Source organism: Gekko japonicus, unplaced genomic scaffold, assembly GCF_001447785.1.
Source record: "Gekko japonicus isolate JY-2015 unplaced genomic scaffold, Gekko_japonicus_V1.1 scaffold2882, whole genome shotgun sequence".
NCBI classification, from domain to species: domain Eukaryota; kingdom Metazoa; phylum Chordata; class Lepidosauria; order Squamata; family Gekkonidae; genus Gekko; species Gekko japonicus.
The window spans coordinates 84,532-101,393 of NW_015173762.1; the positions used below are offsets into that span (position 1 = coordinate 84,532).

The 16,862-nt window shown below is 47.7% G+C and overlaps 1 protein-coding gene across 1 annotated transcript in view; it reads left to right on the forward strand.

Moving 5' to 3' along the window:
• LOC107120742 (collagen alpha-1(IV) chain-like) overlaps nt 1–16,862 on the forward strand; it is a gene marked incomplete at its 5' end in the record, with an annotated part of 105,721 nt that overhangs the window by 77,683 nt on the left and 11,176 nt on the right. The window contains 9 exon segments of the mRNA XM_015423513.1: nt 834–932; nt 2,258–2,308; nt 6,174–6,359; nt 8,545–8,678; nt 9,640–9,712; nt 11,189–11,260; nt 11,774–11,902; nt 13,535–13,633; nt 15,256–15,468. Of these exon segments, the coding sequence (XP_015278999.1) occupies nt 834–932; nt 2,258–2,308; nt 6,174–6,359; nt 8,545–8,678; nt 9,640–9,712; nt 11,189–11,260; nt 11,774–11,902; nt 13,535–13,633; nt 15,256–15,468 (1,056 nt within the window).

Genomic DNA, 16,862 nt, shown 5'->3' on the forward strand with positions numbered 1-16,862 from the left:
TGCAGTTATCCTTTTAGAATTCATACTTTGCTCACAACTGGATTCCAAAGTCTAAGGCATTATACTGCACCTTATGGGAACCAACTTCATGTCTGCTTAGTTACATGAAATGTAAAAAAATACATTCTGCCTTCTCCCAGGACTTTTTTTCACTCAAGTGGGATATAGTTATATTACTATTATTATTGTTGTTGTTGTTGTTAATTTTTAATCAACAAGACATAGCTGCTTCTTATTCATTATAAACATTCTGAGGGGAACCCAGGATTGCCTTCTGTTACACGCTGAGCTGATTTTTTACAGAAGTGGAGATATCCAACCTGTCCTTCACATATGTAGCATGAATTCAGGAGTCCTCACAATGGCTGCCTATAAATAAAGGTAAAGGTAAAGGTTTCCCTTGCTCGAAAGCCAGTCGAGTCCGACTCTAGGGTTGCGGTGCTCATCTCCGTTTCAAAGCCGAAGAGCCAGCGCTGTCCGAAGACGTTTCCGTGGTCATGTGGCCGGCATGACTAAACACCAAGGCACACGGAACGCTGTTACCTTCCCACCGAAGTGGTACCTATTTATCTACTTGCAATTTCTTGCTTTCGAACTGCTAGGTTGGCAGGAGCTGGAACTAGAGACAGGAGCTTACTCCGTCATGCGGCACACTCGGGTCTCGAGCTGCTGAACTACCGACCTTCCACAGCCTGCAGTTCAGCGTCTTAACCACTTAACTGCATTTTAACCACTTAACTGCATTTTAAATTAAAGGCGGTGAGAGTGTCCTGTTAACTGGACACCAAGAGAAGTGCGGAAAGCTCAGTGACAAAAATCTCGATCCTTTGCAGGTGACATTGGGCGCCAGGGTTTTCCTGGGACCCCTGGAGAAAAAGGACAGGCTGGCTATGATGGCATCCCAGGCTCCCCTGGTGTAAAGGGTGACGCAGGTAAGCCATCCCCTTCCTTCCATCTTCTTGTATATAAGATGTTGTTATAGTAATTAAACACTGACTGAACACCGTAACTGAGTGACTGAACACCCATACCAGTTAGTTCCCATAGATTTCCTACAAATTCTCAACACCATTGAAAAGTTACATACATGCACAAGGATTGGCCCTGTCATTATTGAAAAGAGTGGAAGGTTATTCAAGGAAATCAATGGGAAGGTATCTAGACAAGCAGCGCTAACTACGGGGGCAGTTCAGTACACTTAACCTTCTCGGACGTGCTCTTAGTGCAAGCCACACTCTCCCAACACCTGAGCCAAATACCTGTTTGTGTATCCCACCTTTTTCCATTGTGGAACTCCAGGTGGCTTTCATATAGTTCTGCTGAAATGTTTTGGATGGCAGTTCTAGGGTAGCGGTGTATTTCCAGTCATCCAGACTTTGGCATTTCCTGCAAGACTAAACTGACTAAACAGGCCATCCAGTACGACAAGACTCACTGGAAAAGACAATCATGCTGGGAAAAGTAGAAGGCAGCAGGAAGAGAGGAAGACCCAACATGAGATGGATTGACTCAATCAAAGGAAGCCGTGGCCTTCAGTTTCAGTTCAGTTCAGTTTATTGTTACGGCCCTTAGACCCGTCATACAAAAAAAGTACACCTTTACAATATTCCAAAATTGTTTTTTAAAAACACAGGTTTTATATTGTGTTTCATATTGTTATTTGTACTGTTGTTTCATCTGTTGTTCTCTCGCGTCAGCCGCCCTGAGCCTGCCTCGGCAGGGAAGGCGGGGCAAAAATCAAATCAATCAATTAATTAATTAATTACATTAAAAGCAGATTTAATCTAATGTCTAACTACGGTAGCTACCTAATATCCAACTACCATAAAATTCCCATAACCTGAGTATTGCCATATGGCCTTCAGTTTGCAAGACATGAGCAGGGCCTTTTATGATAGGACATTTTGGAGGTAATTAATTCATAGGGTCAGCATAGGTTGGAAGGAACTTGACAGCACACGACGCCCATACGTTACCAGTGTTCCCACTAAACTGAGATAGTGTGAGCCTAGTTTACAGGTTTTTAGCCTCCAGCTCCCAGATTTTTGTCTTAGCTCAGGAAGAGATGGCTCCAGAGCAAACTAACTTATGCAGTAGCCAAATCGCTCGCTCACAGCTTTAATGCCAGTAGCCCACACAGTGGAATTTTTGCTCACAAGACTCCACAGCTTAGAGGGAGCATTGCCCATAACGTGATTTGTGAATGAGGGCTAATTATTGTTGCATTTTCTCAGTATGGCTCCCTTTGTCTTTGCAGGTCTTCCAGGCAGAGGACTTCCTGGTCTCCCAGGTGAAAAAGGAGAGAAAGGTAATATGAACAGCACTGGATGTAAAGCCGGTATTGCCGAATAAATAGCCAGCCATGTGGTCATCTGAAATATAGGTCTCCTGATTAGATGGATGCTATCAGGAAGTTGTAATTGGGATACATTTTAAATACTTTGTCACACCTGCCTGTCAGGAAGATGTGTGTTGTGTGCTTTTCAGATCCAGGGTGATAGAACATCAAGCAGAATTATTGACTTCTTTTTTTTTTAAGTTGCTGATTGGCAAGAATTGGAAAGGGTAGTCCTGGCAGCAAAGGCATGAGCAAAAGTGGGTCTTGGCTAGTTCTGTTGCCCCAGAAGGTCAGACCAGAACCAACAGGGTGAAATTAATTCAAAAGAGTTTTCAGCTAAACATTAGGAAGAACTTCCTGACAGAGCGGTTTCTCAGTGGAACAGGCTTCCTTGGGAGGTGGTGGGCTCTCCTCTGGAGGTTTTCAAACAGAGGCTCGATGGCCATCTGACAGCAATGCTGATTCTGTGAACTTAGGCAGATCATGAGAAGGAGGGCAGGACAGGTTGCCTCAGTTGCTTAGTTCTTGTGGTCCTTTCTTACACACCCAGGGAAATGCTGATCGACACTTTGAGGTACAGAAGCAATTTTTCTCCAGGCCAGTTTGGCCGGGAAGATCCTGGAGGGTTCTTTGTCATCTTCTGGAGTCACTGCGGGTGTGGAGGGGGAGGTATTTGTGAATTCCCTGCGTTGTGCAGTGGGTTGGACTAGATGACCTTCCAACTCTATGATTCTCTGAAAGCCAGTGGAGTTACCAAGGCAATAGTTAGGAGGTAGGTCAAGGGCAAAGGAGAGAACAGGCAGGAAGACATGAATTAAAGTGTCAGGCAGTAAGGGCAGTCCAGAGAGACAGGCCAGGGACTCCAAAATCCAGAAGGCATCATCTTCAGAGAGAGAGGGTTAGGGTGTGTTCAGCAGAAAAGGAGAAAGAAGGGGCAAGGGAGACGAGGATGCAGGCAGCTGTAATGGTCAGGGCTGCCCTCTGTGTCTGCTGCCCCCATAGAAGGCCCTTTGGTAGCAGAGGCTGCTGGACACGCCTCAGGAGCAGTTGAATCGTGTGGCCAGTCCCACCACACCCGCTTCCACACGTGCACCCATCTGGAACCCCTTGTACTAGCAATAGGCTCGGGCAGGGGTCATTTCCTGCGGGAGCGCACTGAAAGCCAGTGGAGTTACCAAGGCAATAGTCATGAGGTATGTCAAGGGCAAAAGAGAGAACAGGCAGGAAGACATGAATTCAAGTGTCAGGCAGTAAGGGCAGTCCAAAGGGACAGCCCAGGGACTCCAAAATCTGGAAGGCATCATCTTCAGAGAGAGAGGGTTAGGGTGTGTTCAGCAGAAAGGGAGAAAGAAGGAGCAAGAGAGACGAGGATGCAGGCAGCCTTAATGGGCAGGCCTCTGTGTCTGCTGCCCCCACAGAAGGCCCTTTGGTAGCAGAGGCTGCTGGACACGCCTCAGCAGCAGTTGAATCGTGTTGCCAGTCCCACCACACCCGCTGCCACACTTGCACCCATCTAGAACCCCTTGTACTGGCAATAGACTCGGGCCACCAGAGGTAGTAAGGGGTGCTCAGGGCTCGAGCCGGCAAGGCTAGAAGTCTTCCTGATGAGTGAGACATCGGGATGCCAGCCTCCAGGTGGGACCTGGGGATCTCCCGGAATTTCAACTCATCTCCAGACCACAGTGTTCAGTTCCCTCGGAGAAAATGGATGCCTTGGAGGGTGGACTCTATGGTGTTGTACCCCATTGAGGTTCCTCCCTGCCCTCTCTAGGCTCCATCCCCAGATCTCCAGGAGTCTCCAGCCTGGAGCTGGCAACCCTAGTGAGACACCAGGATGTGAATAATAAACTGTCTTTCTTGCATTTCTTCAGACCCGTTTCTTCTGTTCTGGGCATCCTTTTTAACCACGATCGGCCCTTTTCGGCATTTGTTTATTGATCAGTTTACTTTCTTTGTCATCCGCCTTTCTCATTTTGACAAGGCAGATTACAAATGAAAGAACAGTGGAATCGAAGCAGTATAATAACATTGCATAGACCGGATTTCACAATTAGAGGACGCTGAACTACAGAGGGTGTAGTACATCTAGTAAGCAATATAGCCGAGGTGTCAAACATGCGATCCGGGGGCCAGATCAAGCCCCCGGAGGGCTTCTGTCAGGCCCACAGTGGAACTGGCTGTCTTCTGCTTCTTCTTCCATTTCTGCTGCTGCTGCATCATTGTAGGTTTGCAGCTTACAGATACACACCTGAACAGCATACTCAAGATTGCAACAGCACAGACATTTTGATGTAACTGCCTAACAGTTTCAGAGGCAGCTAAAATTCCGTCTCTATTCCCTGTACAGAAATGCAGAATTCCGCTTTACTGCTTCCCTGTTCCCTCTAAACAAATGCCATCTGGAACGATTTCGTTTTATACATTTTGTGACATGATTGAAATGTGGGACGTTTCCTGGCCTTATCAGCGGGACTTTCCATCAGGTGGAGGCCACAACGAAGACAGCTTGGGTACAGGGCACTGTTGTTCTTACCCGTTTCTAGGGTGGCACCTTCAGGAGGCTTTGCTCAGATGTGTTTCAGAGGCAGTTAAAATTCCGTCTCTGTTCCCTGTACAGAAATGCAGAATTCCGCTTTACTGCTTCCCTGTTCCCTCTAAGCAAATGCCGTCTGGAACGATTTCGTTTTATACATTCTGTGACATGATTGAAATGTGGGAAGTTTCCTGGCCTTATCAGTGGGGCTTTCCATCAGGTGGAGGCCACAACGGAGACAGCTTGGGTACAGGGCACTGCTGTTCTTACCCGTTTCTAGGGTGGCACCTTCAGGAGGCTTTGCTCAGACTAGCAAAGATGTCTCAGTGAAACATATCAAGAGAGGTAGTCCTGTATGTAAGCAGGTCCTAGGCCTAGAGTTTTGTAGGTAAGAACCGGCACCTTGAATTGAACTCAGGAACTGTTAACCGAGGGACTTAGATCAGGCATACTCCATTCTGCATCAGGTGGAGTGTCCAAGGGATCTTCAAGGGCAAACCCAGTAGTCTAGACTTGAAGTTACCGTGGCATGGATCCACACAACATTCTGGGGAGGCTGAACATGTGTGTGGGGGGAGTGAGCAGCATGGTTGATGGCTAGGGCTGCCAAGTGGGGGTGGGGTGCAGGTAAACCCCCGCTTTGGAGGCCCGATTTCCGCCACCGCGGAATCGGGCCCCAGGGGGAACCCCGCCCCCCCCCGAAGCGCAGCGTGGGTGCGTCACAGGAAGTGACGCAACCACATAGAGCACATTGGGGGCGTGGCCCCAACGTACTCTACGTCGTGCGTCACTTGCTGTGATGTTCTGGCGCACGCGTGCGCAAAGCGTGTGTTCGAACACGTCCCTCGGCAGCTCCAGGACCGAATCGACGCTGTCTGGCCAGTGAGTCAGAACGACTTGGCAACCCTTGGGGGGGAGTGAGCAGCATGGTTGACGGCAAGCTCTTACACCCCCACCCCACCCCACCCACCATGACTAATGTGTGTGTGTGTCAGTACGCACAACAAGTGTACACATCTCTTCTCAGAAAGAAGTCCGATGTGTGCCTGAGTGGTGGGAGTCTTCAGAGTTGAAATGTATAACGAAGAGCCACTTCTTCTGCAGAATGACCCTGTGCATAACACCAGTGATGAAAAGTATTTTGTTCTGTGCAGGGGAGCTTCAAAATTTCTGGAAATTTTACATCTCTACTTTGTCGTCCTCGTGAATTTTATCCTTACGGAATGGCATGTCTACTTTTTCTTTTTTTAAAATTCTAGACATGGTTTATGTAACCAAAATTAGTGTTGTTTTAAATCTTAGGTACAAAAGGAGACTTGGGCTTCCCGGGAGCCCCAGGAAGTCCGGGGATTCCTGGTGGAAAAGGGGAACCAGGATTTGGGGGTCCGCAGGGTCCCCAAGGCCAGCCGGGCATTCCCGGATTACCGGGCAGAGTCACGGAAGGACCTAAGGGAGACCGGGGGCCTCAAGGTCGACCGGGGATTCAAGGTAAGGGAACTGTAGTTAACATCCAGATTGGGGAAATTTAATGGGCAATGACTACCACATGTAAAGGTTTATTGTCTGCTCAGCCCAGCAGCATCCATTTCTCTCCCCCCCCGTGTCATTGTTCAGTTCCTTCTTAAAGCAGACTGAATTTTAATTTGTTTACAAGAGCACTAGAAAATGTAGTTTGTTCATTGCACTAATCATGACTGAAGACATTTTTGTACACAAGGAATAAGTGAAGCTAGAATGTGAGTCCATCTGTCCTATATATTGGAAAGTGGAGTGGTTTCAGATGGCAAATGCAATTAGCGGGCGAACGACAATGGCAGTGTGATTGGATTAGGTGTGATATGCAGAGAGGTAGCAGACGTAGAGAACTCAGCCTTGGTAATGAGGCAGGAAACCTAGGTCTCGATTCAGTCCAGGTGGATGCATCGTCTTGAGCTTTGTTATCAGTTGCAATTCAGCAGTCTCTCTTTCTAATCTCCCTTTGAAATACTTTTCTTACAAAGGAATTTCAAAGGGAGATTAGAAAGAGAGACTGCTGAATTGCAACTGATAACGAAGCTCAAGACAATGCATCTACCTGGGTTGAATCGAGACCTAGGTTTCCTGTCTCATTACCAAAGCTGATTTCTCCATGCCTGCTACCTCTCTGTGTATCCCACCTAATCCAATCACACCTCCTATTCTCATTTGCCTGCTAATTGACATCTGAAATCACTCCACTTTCCAATATATAGGACAGATGGACTCACATTCTAGCTGCATCTGAAGCAGTGAGCAGTGACTCACGAAAGCTCCTACCCGGCCACAAGTTTTGTTAGTCTTTAAGGTGCTCCCAGACTCTTATTCTTTTCTACTGCTGCAGACTAACACGGCTACCCATCTTCATCTATGAACAAATGTCTAACCTAAGAGGGGACTTTTAAAATTACATCATGTATTGTTGTTGTTTTTATAACAACAAGTAGCTGTGTTTTTTTGTAAATTCTATGTAGACGTTTGTAGCACCAGATTTTATTATCTATGAAATATGGTTTTATTGTACCCAATTTTTAAACTTGTTGTTAGCAGCCCTGAGCCACCGGGTAGGGCGGGATAAAAATCTCAAAAAATAAATAAAAATAAAAATAAATATAACAGCCAACCCTGGAAAAAGAAACATTTGTTGATTTTGTCCATTTTGATTTTAAATTCCCCCTCTGTTTGTGGTGGAAGATTATAGTTGGTACATCTTGCTTCCCAAATAATCACCGTTAACCTCTCTGGGACAATATGCTGGTGTATCTCAGGGCTGTTGGGTCCTTTAACCCACAGAACTAACTAATGCCGCATCTTTATGTTGCCAATAAATTATTTGTCATTCCTCCTCCGGAATCTCTTCCTCCATATACTAGATCCCTAAAAATACCTAGTTATGGATGTGTTTTCACTCTTGCCAGGCTTAACTCTTTTCCCACTGCTGAGTGAACAGGTCGCTTTTCTAAAGTCCCATACTCGGATCGCTTATGTAACTGTGAGACTGGAGCTGTGGACTTGGCCATCTTCTATTACTATGTCATCAGTGGTCGACTCCTAGATCAATTTGGATCACTCCAGTTCTTACCAAACACCGATTACCTACTGAACTCTGGGTGGTCCCCTATCTATTGGCAGATACTAATCCTGAAACCACTTATTCGGTTACTCAATTTTTAATGATAGTTTCATCTGTAAAGTGACAAAAATCTGTCTTGACCCAACGGTAACAGAATTTGGTATGCACCCATTTGTTATGATTTAAATGAATATTTAAATGAATTATAGTTTTATTAATGACTTCTGTTTTAACATTTTAGATCTTTTAGATTTGATTACTTTGACTGTAAACTTTTATTGTAAAGTCCGTATGATGAGGCTAACGTTGTGTATTCATCTTTTATAATTGAGCTTAAGACCTTTGGTCATAGAAGCTAATAAACATAAGTAGGCTCTTTTTGTAGCAGGTACTCATTTACATATTAAGCGACACACCCCTAATGTAGCCAATCCTCCACAAGCTTACAGTAGCTCCTGTAAGAAGAGCTCTGTAGGCTCTTGGGGGATTGGCTACATTAGAGGGGTGTGTGGCCTAATATGCAAAGGAGTTCCTGCTACAAAAAGAGCCCCGTAAGTAAGTAATCATTTGTCCACCCTTCTTTAGGGCAACCTGGACCACCTGGATCTCCGGGAGTTCCTGGACTGTCAGGGGAAAAAGGAGAAAAGGGAACCCCAGGTTGGCCGGGGACAACAGGAAGGGCAGGAGCCAAAGGTGACCCAGGAGCTCAAGGACTCACCGTAAGTTGGTTTTTTTTAGGGGCACAACTGAGTTCTTGATCCTAGCAGCAGATTATGGCAGAGTTGCATAGTGGTGAACTTTATTATTTTTCAAGAATGAATATTCGACAGACGATAAATACTCTACTCTGGGCCAGCATCCTTGAAACCGTGCAGGTGGTACACACCTTACACAAAAGCATTCTATGCACAGAGTAGTCAAGAGCCAGTTTGGTGTAGTGGTTAAAAGCGCGGACTGTAATCTGGGAGGTTTGATTCCCCCACTCCTCCACATGCAGCTGCTGATGTGACCTTGGGTCAGTCACAGTTCTCTCAGAGCTGTTCTTGCAAGGGCAGTTCTCGAAAGAGCTCTCTTAGCCCCACCTACCTCACTGGGTGTCTGTTGTGGAAAGGGGAAGGGAGATTGTGAAGGGCTCTGAGACTCTGAATGAAGAGCGAGGTATAAATCCAATCTCCTTCCTCCTCCTCCTCCTCTTCTTCTCTTCTTCTCTTCCTCCTCCTCCTCCTCTTCCTCCTTATTAGAGACTAGTTAGCTTGGAAGGGACCTTGGGTGGATCAGGGTCAGGTGGCGAAGCTTTTGTACCTTCGGAACTACTTCTCCCTTCCCTGTATGGCCATTTTGAGCCTCTTCCCTGTTGCTGAGCACGCTCCTCTGGCCAAAGCCCACCTTTGCCATGGATGATGAACTTCACAAAGCAGATGGGAAGCATCAGAGCCATGTCTTCAAGTGCAGAATTTGGATTCCTCTCGCACATGCGTTCTCCTGTGATCTCCATCTCCTTTGCACCTGGCACGGGCGTGGCTGAAGGCCACCCAGCAGAGACCAGAACTTATCTTCTAAACATAGCTCCATTTAGTTGCTTTTGAATTTAGAGGATCTATGTGCACCTGGCACTACATCTCTCTGCAAAGGGGCTTGGGTGACACAACTGAGGGCTGGGTTTTTTTGTGTGTTGTGCAGGGAAATGCTGGCTTTCCTGGATCTGATGGTGCAAAAGGTGACATGGGACCCCCCGGAATTCCAGGCCCTCCAGGTAGGCATAAAATATAGGTAAACCTGGTCTCCCCCGGGGAGGGGGGTTTGGCCATGGTGGAAATATCCATTCCTTCGAATTATCTTTGAAACATAAATGGAAGATTATCCTAGCACTGTGTGGCATGACAAAATAACGTACGCTAGTGCTCTTCTCGTTTCCTAATTCGTATATCTTTCAGCAAAAGGACAAAATTCCGGTGTCTCTTCCCATTAGTACTAATCAGATAGATGTAGCAATAGTACCAACAGCAGCATGGGAAACCCTGGGTTCCTGCAAGCACTATTTCGTTCCATGAATGAAAAAATAAATTCTTTTCTGTTCCTTTTCTCACTTAATGTAAGCAGCTGGAAGCCGTCTAAAATAATGTAGTGTGTGTGTGTGTGTGTGTGTGTGTGAAGCAGTGTCAACTCACAGTCAACTTATGGCAACTCTGTAGGCTTTTCAAGGCAAGAGATATTCAGGGGTGGTTCTGCCATTGCCTGCCTCTGTTTAGCAACCCTGGACTTCCTAGGTGGTCTCCCATCCAAGTACTAACCAGGGCTGGCCCTGCTTACCTTCCTGACATCTGACAAGATCAGGTTAGTCTGGCCCATCTAGGTCAGGGCTAAAATAATATAACAGTAAGCACTTTTATTGATAAATTCATGGCATAATCGCAAATCACTTCCCTGGTCTGGGGCAGTGATGCTCTGTATTCCTGGTGTGTGGGGGGGCAACAGGGGGAGGGCTTCTAGAGTTCTGGCCCCATTGGTGGACCTCCCGATGGCCCCTGGGTTTTGGCCACTGTGTGACACAGAGTGTTGGACGGGATGGGCCACCGGCCTGATCCAACATGGCTCCTCTTATGTTCTTATGTCTGGGGCAGTGATGCTCTGTATTCTTGGTGCTCAGGGGGCAACAGTGGGAGGGATTCTGGAGTTCTGGCCCCGTTGGTGGACCTCCTGATGGCACCTGGGTTTTGGCCACTGTGTGACACAGAGTGTTGGACTGGATGGGCCATTGGCCTGACCCAACATGGCTTCTCTTGTGGCCTTATGTTGATATTCAGCGGGCTGGATCAGAACCTTAAAGCAGCCCAGAAACAAGCTGAGAGCCCCATGGGGGTCACTGCATTCCGTCCCACTGGCCAGCTCTGCCATGTTGCCTTTGGCTGGGTCAAACCCAAGCAGCCCCTGTGGAGCTACCAGCCTCAGCGAGTTCAGCTTGCTCCTGGCTGTTGATGGCCCTCAGGAGAGCAGGCGGTAAGAGGCAAAGTTCCTGGTAAGTTCATCCCTGAATAGTCATATGATGACTATTGGTTGGAAGTACATTTGGGATCTGGTTGGAAGTACATGGTTGGGACATGGTTAGAAGTACATTTGGGATCTGCTTGTGGCTTAACTATTTAGTATTGGGACAGGAAGGTAAGTAGGGTGGAATATATATATATATTTAAAAAAGGGGTAGGTGATTGAAGATGTCCTCCTTCTTCAGGTCCAAAAGGTTCTTCGGGCTTCTCCGGACTCAAAGGTGAACAAGGAGATCAAGGGACTCCTGGTGCTAAAGGTATGGCAGGACCTTGTAAACTTGGGCTATTTTAAAAACCGTTAGGGAACAGGAAAACAGCTCTGGTTGAAATCTACTGAATGCCAATGTTTATATGTCCCATCTCAAGGGGCCTCTGCCACCCTGCCTCACGTTAACATCTAGGTTGAGGCATGTGGTTTAGAACAGGGGCAGAAGGACTGCGTTTATTCCCAGTTTCTCTTGTTTCCATTTGCTGTTCTGTGCTGCTGAAGTATGCTTGTGAACTTTTCCTTTTTATTATTATTAATAAAAGTTTTAATCTTTGACGCTGGTCATGTTCTCCGTGCCACATGGTTCCCCAACCTCTGGGGCACGCTATTATTTTGCAAGAAGGGTCCCTGACGGAGTGGGAATAATCCTAATTCAGAGTAGAGTCATCCCCCACATGCACTCCATTGGTTGTTGATCTAGCGTATATGTCAAATGGGCTTTGACTGCCGTTCTGCATCCATAACTATTTTCTCTAGTTGTTTACCTCTTTCGTTCTGACAGGTTTCCCGGGCCCACCAGGTCCTCCGGGTCCCGCTCAGCTTCTGAAAGGAGAACCGGGTTTACCAGGTCCTCAAGGTCCAGTTGGGCCCAAAGGATTTAGTGGTCCTCCAGGCCCAAAAGGGCAACAAGGTGAGGTACTCTATGAATGCCTCTAGATGGCAAAAGAATGGTGCCCGTGAACCATCCGGTGTGTAGCTTCTGTGTGTCGGTCCATTGACTTGGCTCAGGCGAGATGGCAAACGCTGCTCCAATCTGGAGTCAGAACCTCGGTCTACCAAGGTCAGGTCTGTCTCCTCTGAATGGCAGCAGCTCTCCAGGGTCTCAGGTAGAGCTCTGTCGCACCGCTTGCTATGCTACGTTTTGACTGAAGATGCCAGGGATTTAACTGTGGGGAATGGCTTTTTAAAAATAAAGGAGAGCCACAATGGGTTTGGAATGCTGCTGAGGCACATGAAGCAGCAAAGATGGGGGAATAACTCCCCGCAGCTTTGTTTCAGTGCAGGGAAATGGCTTGGGGTGGAAGGCAGGAGCCCTTCCCTCCGGCGGTGGCATTCTGAGCCCTTTTGGGCTCTTCCTTTATTTTTTAAAAATACATTCCCTGCAGCTGCTAGGATTACCGCTGATCTCCAGGCGGCAGAGATCAGTTCCCCAGGAGAAAGTGGCCACTTTGGAAGGTGGACTCTGTGGTGTGGCATTCGACCCCACTGAAGTCCCTCCTCTCCCCAAACCCCGCCTTCCTCAGGCTCCACCCCTAAAATCTCCAGCTGTTTCCCAACTGGAGCTGCCAACCCTAGTTGTGAATTAATGACCTCCAAAGGTCCCTGCCACACGGTGGGGGGGAGCGCGGGCAAAGTGCGCATGTGTGAGCATGCACAGTTCGGCCAGGGGTCTTGGATGCGCTGGCAGAAGGACGCGCCGGCGATCCCACGGCCGCGCTTGATGCGGCCGTGCTGGTAAGTCCACCTCCGTAGGTGGTTTATTTTAGATGCGGCTTTTCGGCCTGAAAGGCCGGATCGGGGACGGGTGCGCAACGTTTCCCAGATGTTGCGGTGGGATCGCGCCCGTTTGCTGCGCCCCCGATTCGTCCCTCTCCTGGCCCAAAACCTTTCGTGTGACCGGGGCCAAAATGTCCTATTGTTAACAGCCTTGCTCGGGTCTTGCAAACTGAAGGCCGTGGCTTGCTTTATCGAGTCCATCCATCTCATGTTGGGTCTTCCTCTTTTCCTACTGCCTCATAGCAATCGACAACATTTTAAAAATGCAAGCTTAAGTATTTCTTCCATTCCCAATACAGTAGTCCCCATTACAGTAAGATTATCCAGTGAATTTGGTGTAGTGGTTTGATGTACTGGTTAAGTGCACAGACTCTAATCTGGGAGAACCAGGTTTGATTCCCCACTCCTCCACTTGCAGCTGCTGATGTGACCTTGGGTCAGTCATAAGTTCTTTCAGAGCTGTTCTCTCAAGGGCAGTCCTCGAAAGCTCTCTCTCAGCCCCACCTACCTCGCAGGGTGCCTGTTGTGGGGAGGGGAAGGGGAAGGAGTTTGTAAACTGCTCTGAGACTCCAAGTGAAGGGTGGGGTATAAATTCAATCTCATCTTCTTCTGAATTGTGAAAGAATTTGTGCATCTCACATCAACTCCCCCAGGAAGGGGAACTCTGGTTTTTCTCAAAGGGAGGCCATGTCACCAGTTCTATGCCATATTCCAAATAGAATAATTCCATTAATCGGTCCAAATAACATGTATTTGTTTTTAACAGGTGTAACAGGATCCGTGGGGGTGCCTGGTCCCCCCGGGATCCCAGGATTTGATGGCAGCCCCGGTCAGAAAGGAGAATCTGGTCCTGCTGGCCCCACAGGTAAGCCCAGGTAGCCTTCCTCTGTTTCTGGGAAGAACCATATTCTGTAGGAAAGGTATTTCTCAGTCCCCTACCGTTTAGTAAGAAGTTGGTTGCCAGATGTAGGGACTGGATCCAGACTTGTCCAGAGGTGGAACGGAAGTTTCCTGTCTCCCAGCGCAACCTGTGGACCTCCACAAAATGTTGCTCTGTGGGATGGGGAACCCCAAAGAACAACAGGACTGTGTCTGAGGCAGGAAGGGGAAATCGGTAGAAATTGCCAATTCAGTCTTTATCCAACCCTAGCCTGAACACTTACAGAAATGTCTGTAAGAGTTAAGACATTTGGAATCTTCCAAGCGACTGACTTTTTCTTCAAGATCTTGGGAGCACCTGACAAAAAGGGTGTTTCCATGTTTTCTCCACTACAGCTAGAGCTGTTCCTGTTGCTATTTTAAATTGGCAAGGGGCTGTTGCAAGATATTTGGAATCTCCAGATGATTCTTAGGGACAGCCTGTTGCCCCATGAGTTGTGCAGGGACAACTACAGGGACAGCACCAGCAGTTGTACTGCCTGATTGTCACTGCCAAGCTGTCGATGTACAGATGAAGGACAGAGTGATTTGTGCGCGTCAGTTTTGTGTCATAGATCTGTGTGAAAATGCTGATGTGTTCAAATCCAACCGAAATGTTCAGATTCCTGTAATTTGATGTAAAAGTTCAGATACTGCTGTCGGTTAGAACTTGCCTGGGGAGAAAGGATTAGCTATCCTGTCTTTAGGGAAATGAAAAGGCTTTGCATTCATTATTGCCTTGAAGCTTAACAAAGACCTTGATAAACTGAAAACAACCCTTTATTTGTTAGTGTAAAAAGAACATATATAATCTATTAATAATGTAGAAAGCCAGTTTGGTGTAGTGGTTAGGAGTGCAGACTCTAATCTGGGAGAACCGGGTTTCATTCTCCACTCCTTCACATGCAGCTGCTGGTGTGACCTTGGGGCAGTCACAAGTTCTCTCAGAGATATTCTCTCTCACAAGCAGTTCTCGAAAGAGCTCTCTCAGCCCCACCTACCTCACAGGGTGTCTGTTGTGGGGAGGGAAACGGAAAGGAGATTGTAAGCCACTCTGAGACTCCTTCGAGTAGTGAAGGGTGGGGTACAAATACTTATTTGCTTAAGTATATGAAATATCCTGTGCAGTAATATACAACAAGGAGCTGCGGTGGCTCAAGTGGTTAAGACGCTGAACTGTAGGCTGTGGAAGGTCAGTAGTTCAGCAGTTCGAGACCCGAGTGTGCCGCATGACGGAGTGAGCTCCCGTCTCTGGCCCCAGCTCCTGCCAACCTAGCAGTTCGAAAGCAAGAAATGGCAAGTAGATAAATAGGTACCACTTCGGTGGGAAGGTAACAGCGTTCCTTGCGCCTTGGTGTTTAGTCATGCCGGCCACATGACCACGGAAACATCTTCGGACAGCGCTGGCTCTTCGGCTTTGAAACGGAGATGAGCACCGCAACCCTAGAGTCGGATTCGACTGGCTTTCGAGCAAGGGAACCTTTACCTAATATACAACAACTGTGTCTGAGAGCTAATACTTTATTGATCCTGTCGACTCATTTTAGAAATACGCTTGCTGTCTTACAGGCCCCAGAGGTTTTCCTGGTCCACCTGGCCCAGAAGGCGTGCCGGGGCCGATGGGTGCACCAGGCGCTCCTTCCGTAGCTCACGGCTTCCTTGTGACTCGGCACAGCCAAACCACAGAAGAGCCCCAGTGTCCGCCTGGAACAAGAGTCATGTACTTTGGGTATTCCTTGCTTTATGTGCAAGGGAATGAACGTGCACATGGCCAGGACCTGGGTGAGAGACCTTAAAAGAAAGCCAGTCCTGCCTTGTTTAGCCAGTGAGCATATCTTAGTGTGGTGTCAGTTCCCTTGGGGAAGGGAAGGTCATCTCCGTTAAGCCAGCAGCAGGCAGCTCACGCCTATAAGCTCTGTGTTTGGCAAGCCAACAGAGGCACCCGCCTCAACTCTCAGCGCCAGCAACCTCCATCCCACCTCCCAAAAGTAGTCTGGAGCTGTATTCTTTATTTATTTCAAATAATTTGATGAGTCAGCAGGCTTGGACAGCAATTTTTTTTATTTATTTCTTTATTAAAACATTTATGTCCTGCCAGTTTGGTGTAGTGGTTAAGACCGCAGACTCTAATCCGGGAGAACCAGGTTTGATTTCCCCACTCCTCCACATGCAGCTGCTGGTGTAACCTTGGGTCAGTCACAAGTTATTTCAGAGCTATTCTCTCAAGAGCAGTTCTCAAAAGAGCTCTCTCAGCCCCACAGGGTGTCTGTTGTGGGGAGGGGAAGGGAAAGGCGATTGTAAGCTGCTCTGAAACTCCAAGTGAAGGTTGGGGTATAAATCCAATCTCCTCCTCCTCCTTCTCTTCTTCTTCCCTCGTGGACTCCAAGTGAAGGTTGGGGTATAAATCCAATCTCCTCCTCCTCCTCCTCCTCCTCTTCTTCTTCTTCTCCCCTTGTGGACTCCAAATGAAGGTTGGGGTATAAATCCAATCTCCTCCTCCTCCTCCTCCTCCTCCTCCTCTTCTTCTTTCCTTGTGGACTCCAAATGAAGGTTGAGGTATAAATCCAATCTCCTCCTCCTCCTCCTCCTCCTCTTCTTCTTCTTCCCTTGTGGTTCCAGCAGCTTACAATAATAGTTTAAAAAAATCACCAACCCCAAATTTCTCCCTGTTCCTCTCCCCCTTAAAAGATGCCTGCCATTCAACCCCTCCTCAAAAGCCACGGCAAACAGGCAGGCCTTGCAGCACCTCCTGAAGATGTCCAAGGAGGCGGACCCCCCTCAGCTCTTCAGAGACCCTATTCCACAGAGGCGGAGCCAAGATGGAAAAGATCTGGGCTCTGGCCAATGCCAACAGGCCACCCTAAATGATGGGATAGCCGACAGAAGGCCGCCTGACGACCGTAGTTGGCACACAAGGACATACGGAAGGAGAGGGTCCTTCAAATAAGAATTGCATCAGTAAATGTTATAGGCAAGGAGAAAGAGTCAGTCAGTGAAATCCTGGTGGGTCTTACAGTGTCCTCAGGACTGGCCCCCCTGCTGCTTCCCCACCTTTGCTGCTGGGCTACAAGGATACACAAGTGTTTTGAATTGCTTGGAGAATGGGGTGGTCTTTGGTTGAGTTAATCCAAACCAGAATATTTTAATGATTGTAAGTGTGTGGTACAGTCGGTCCC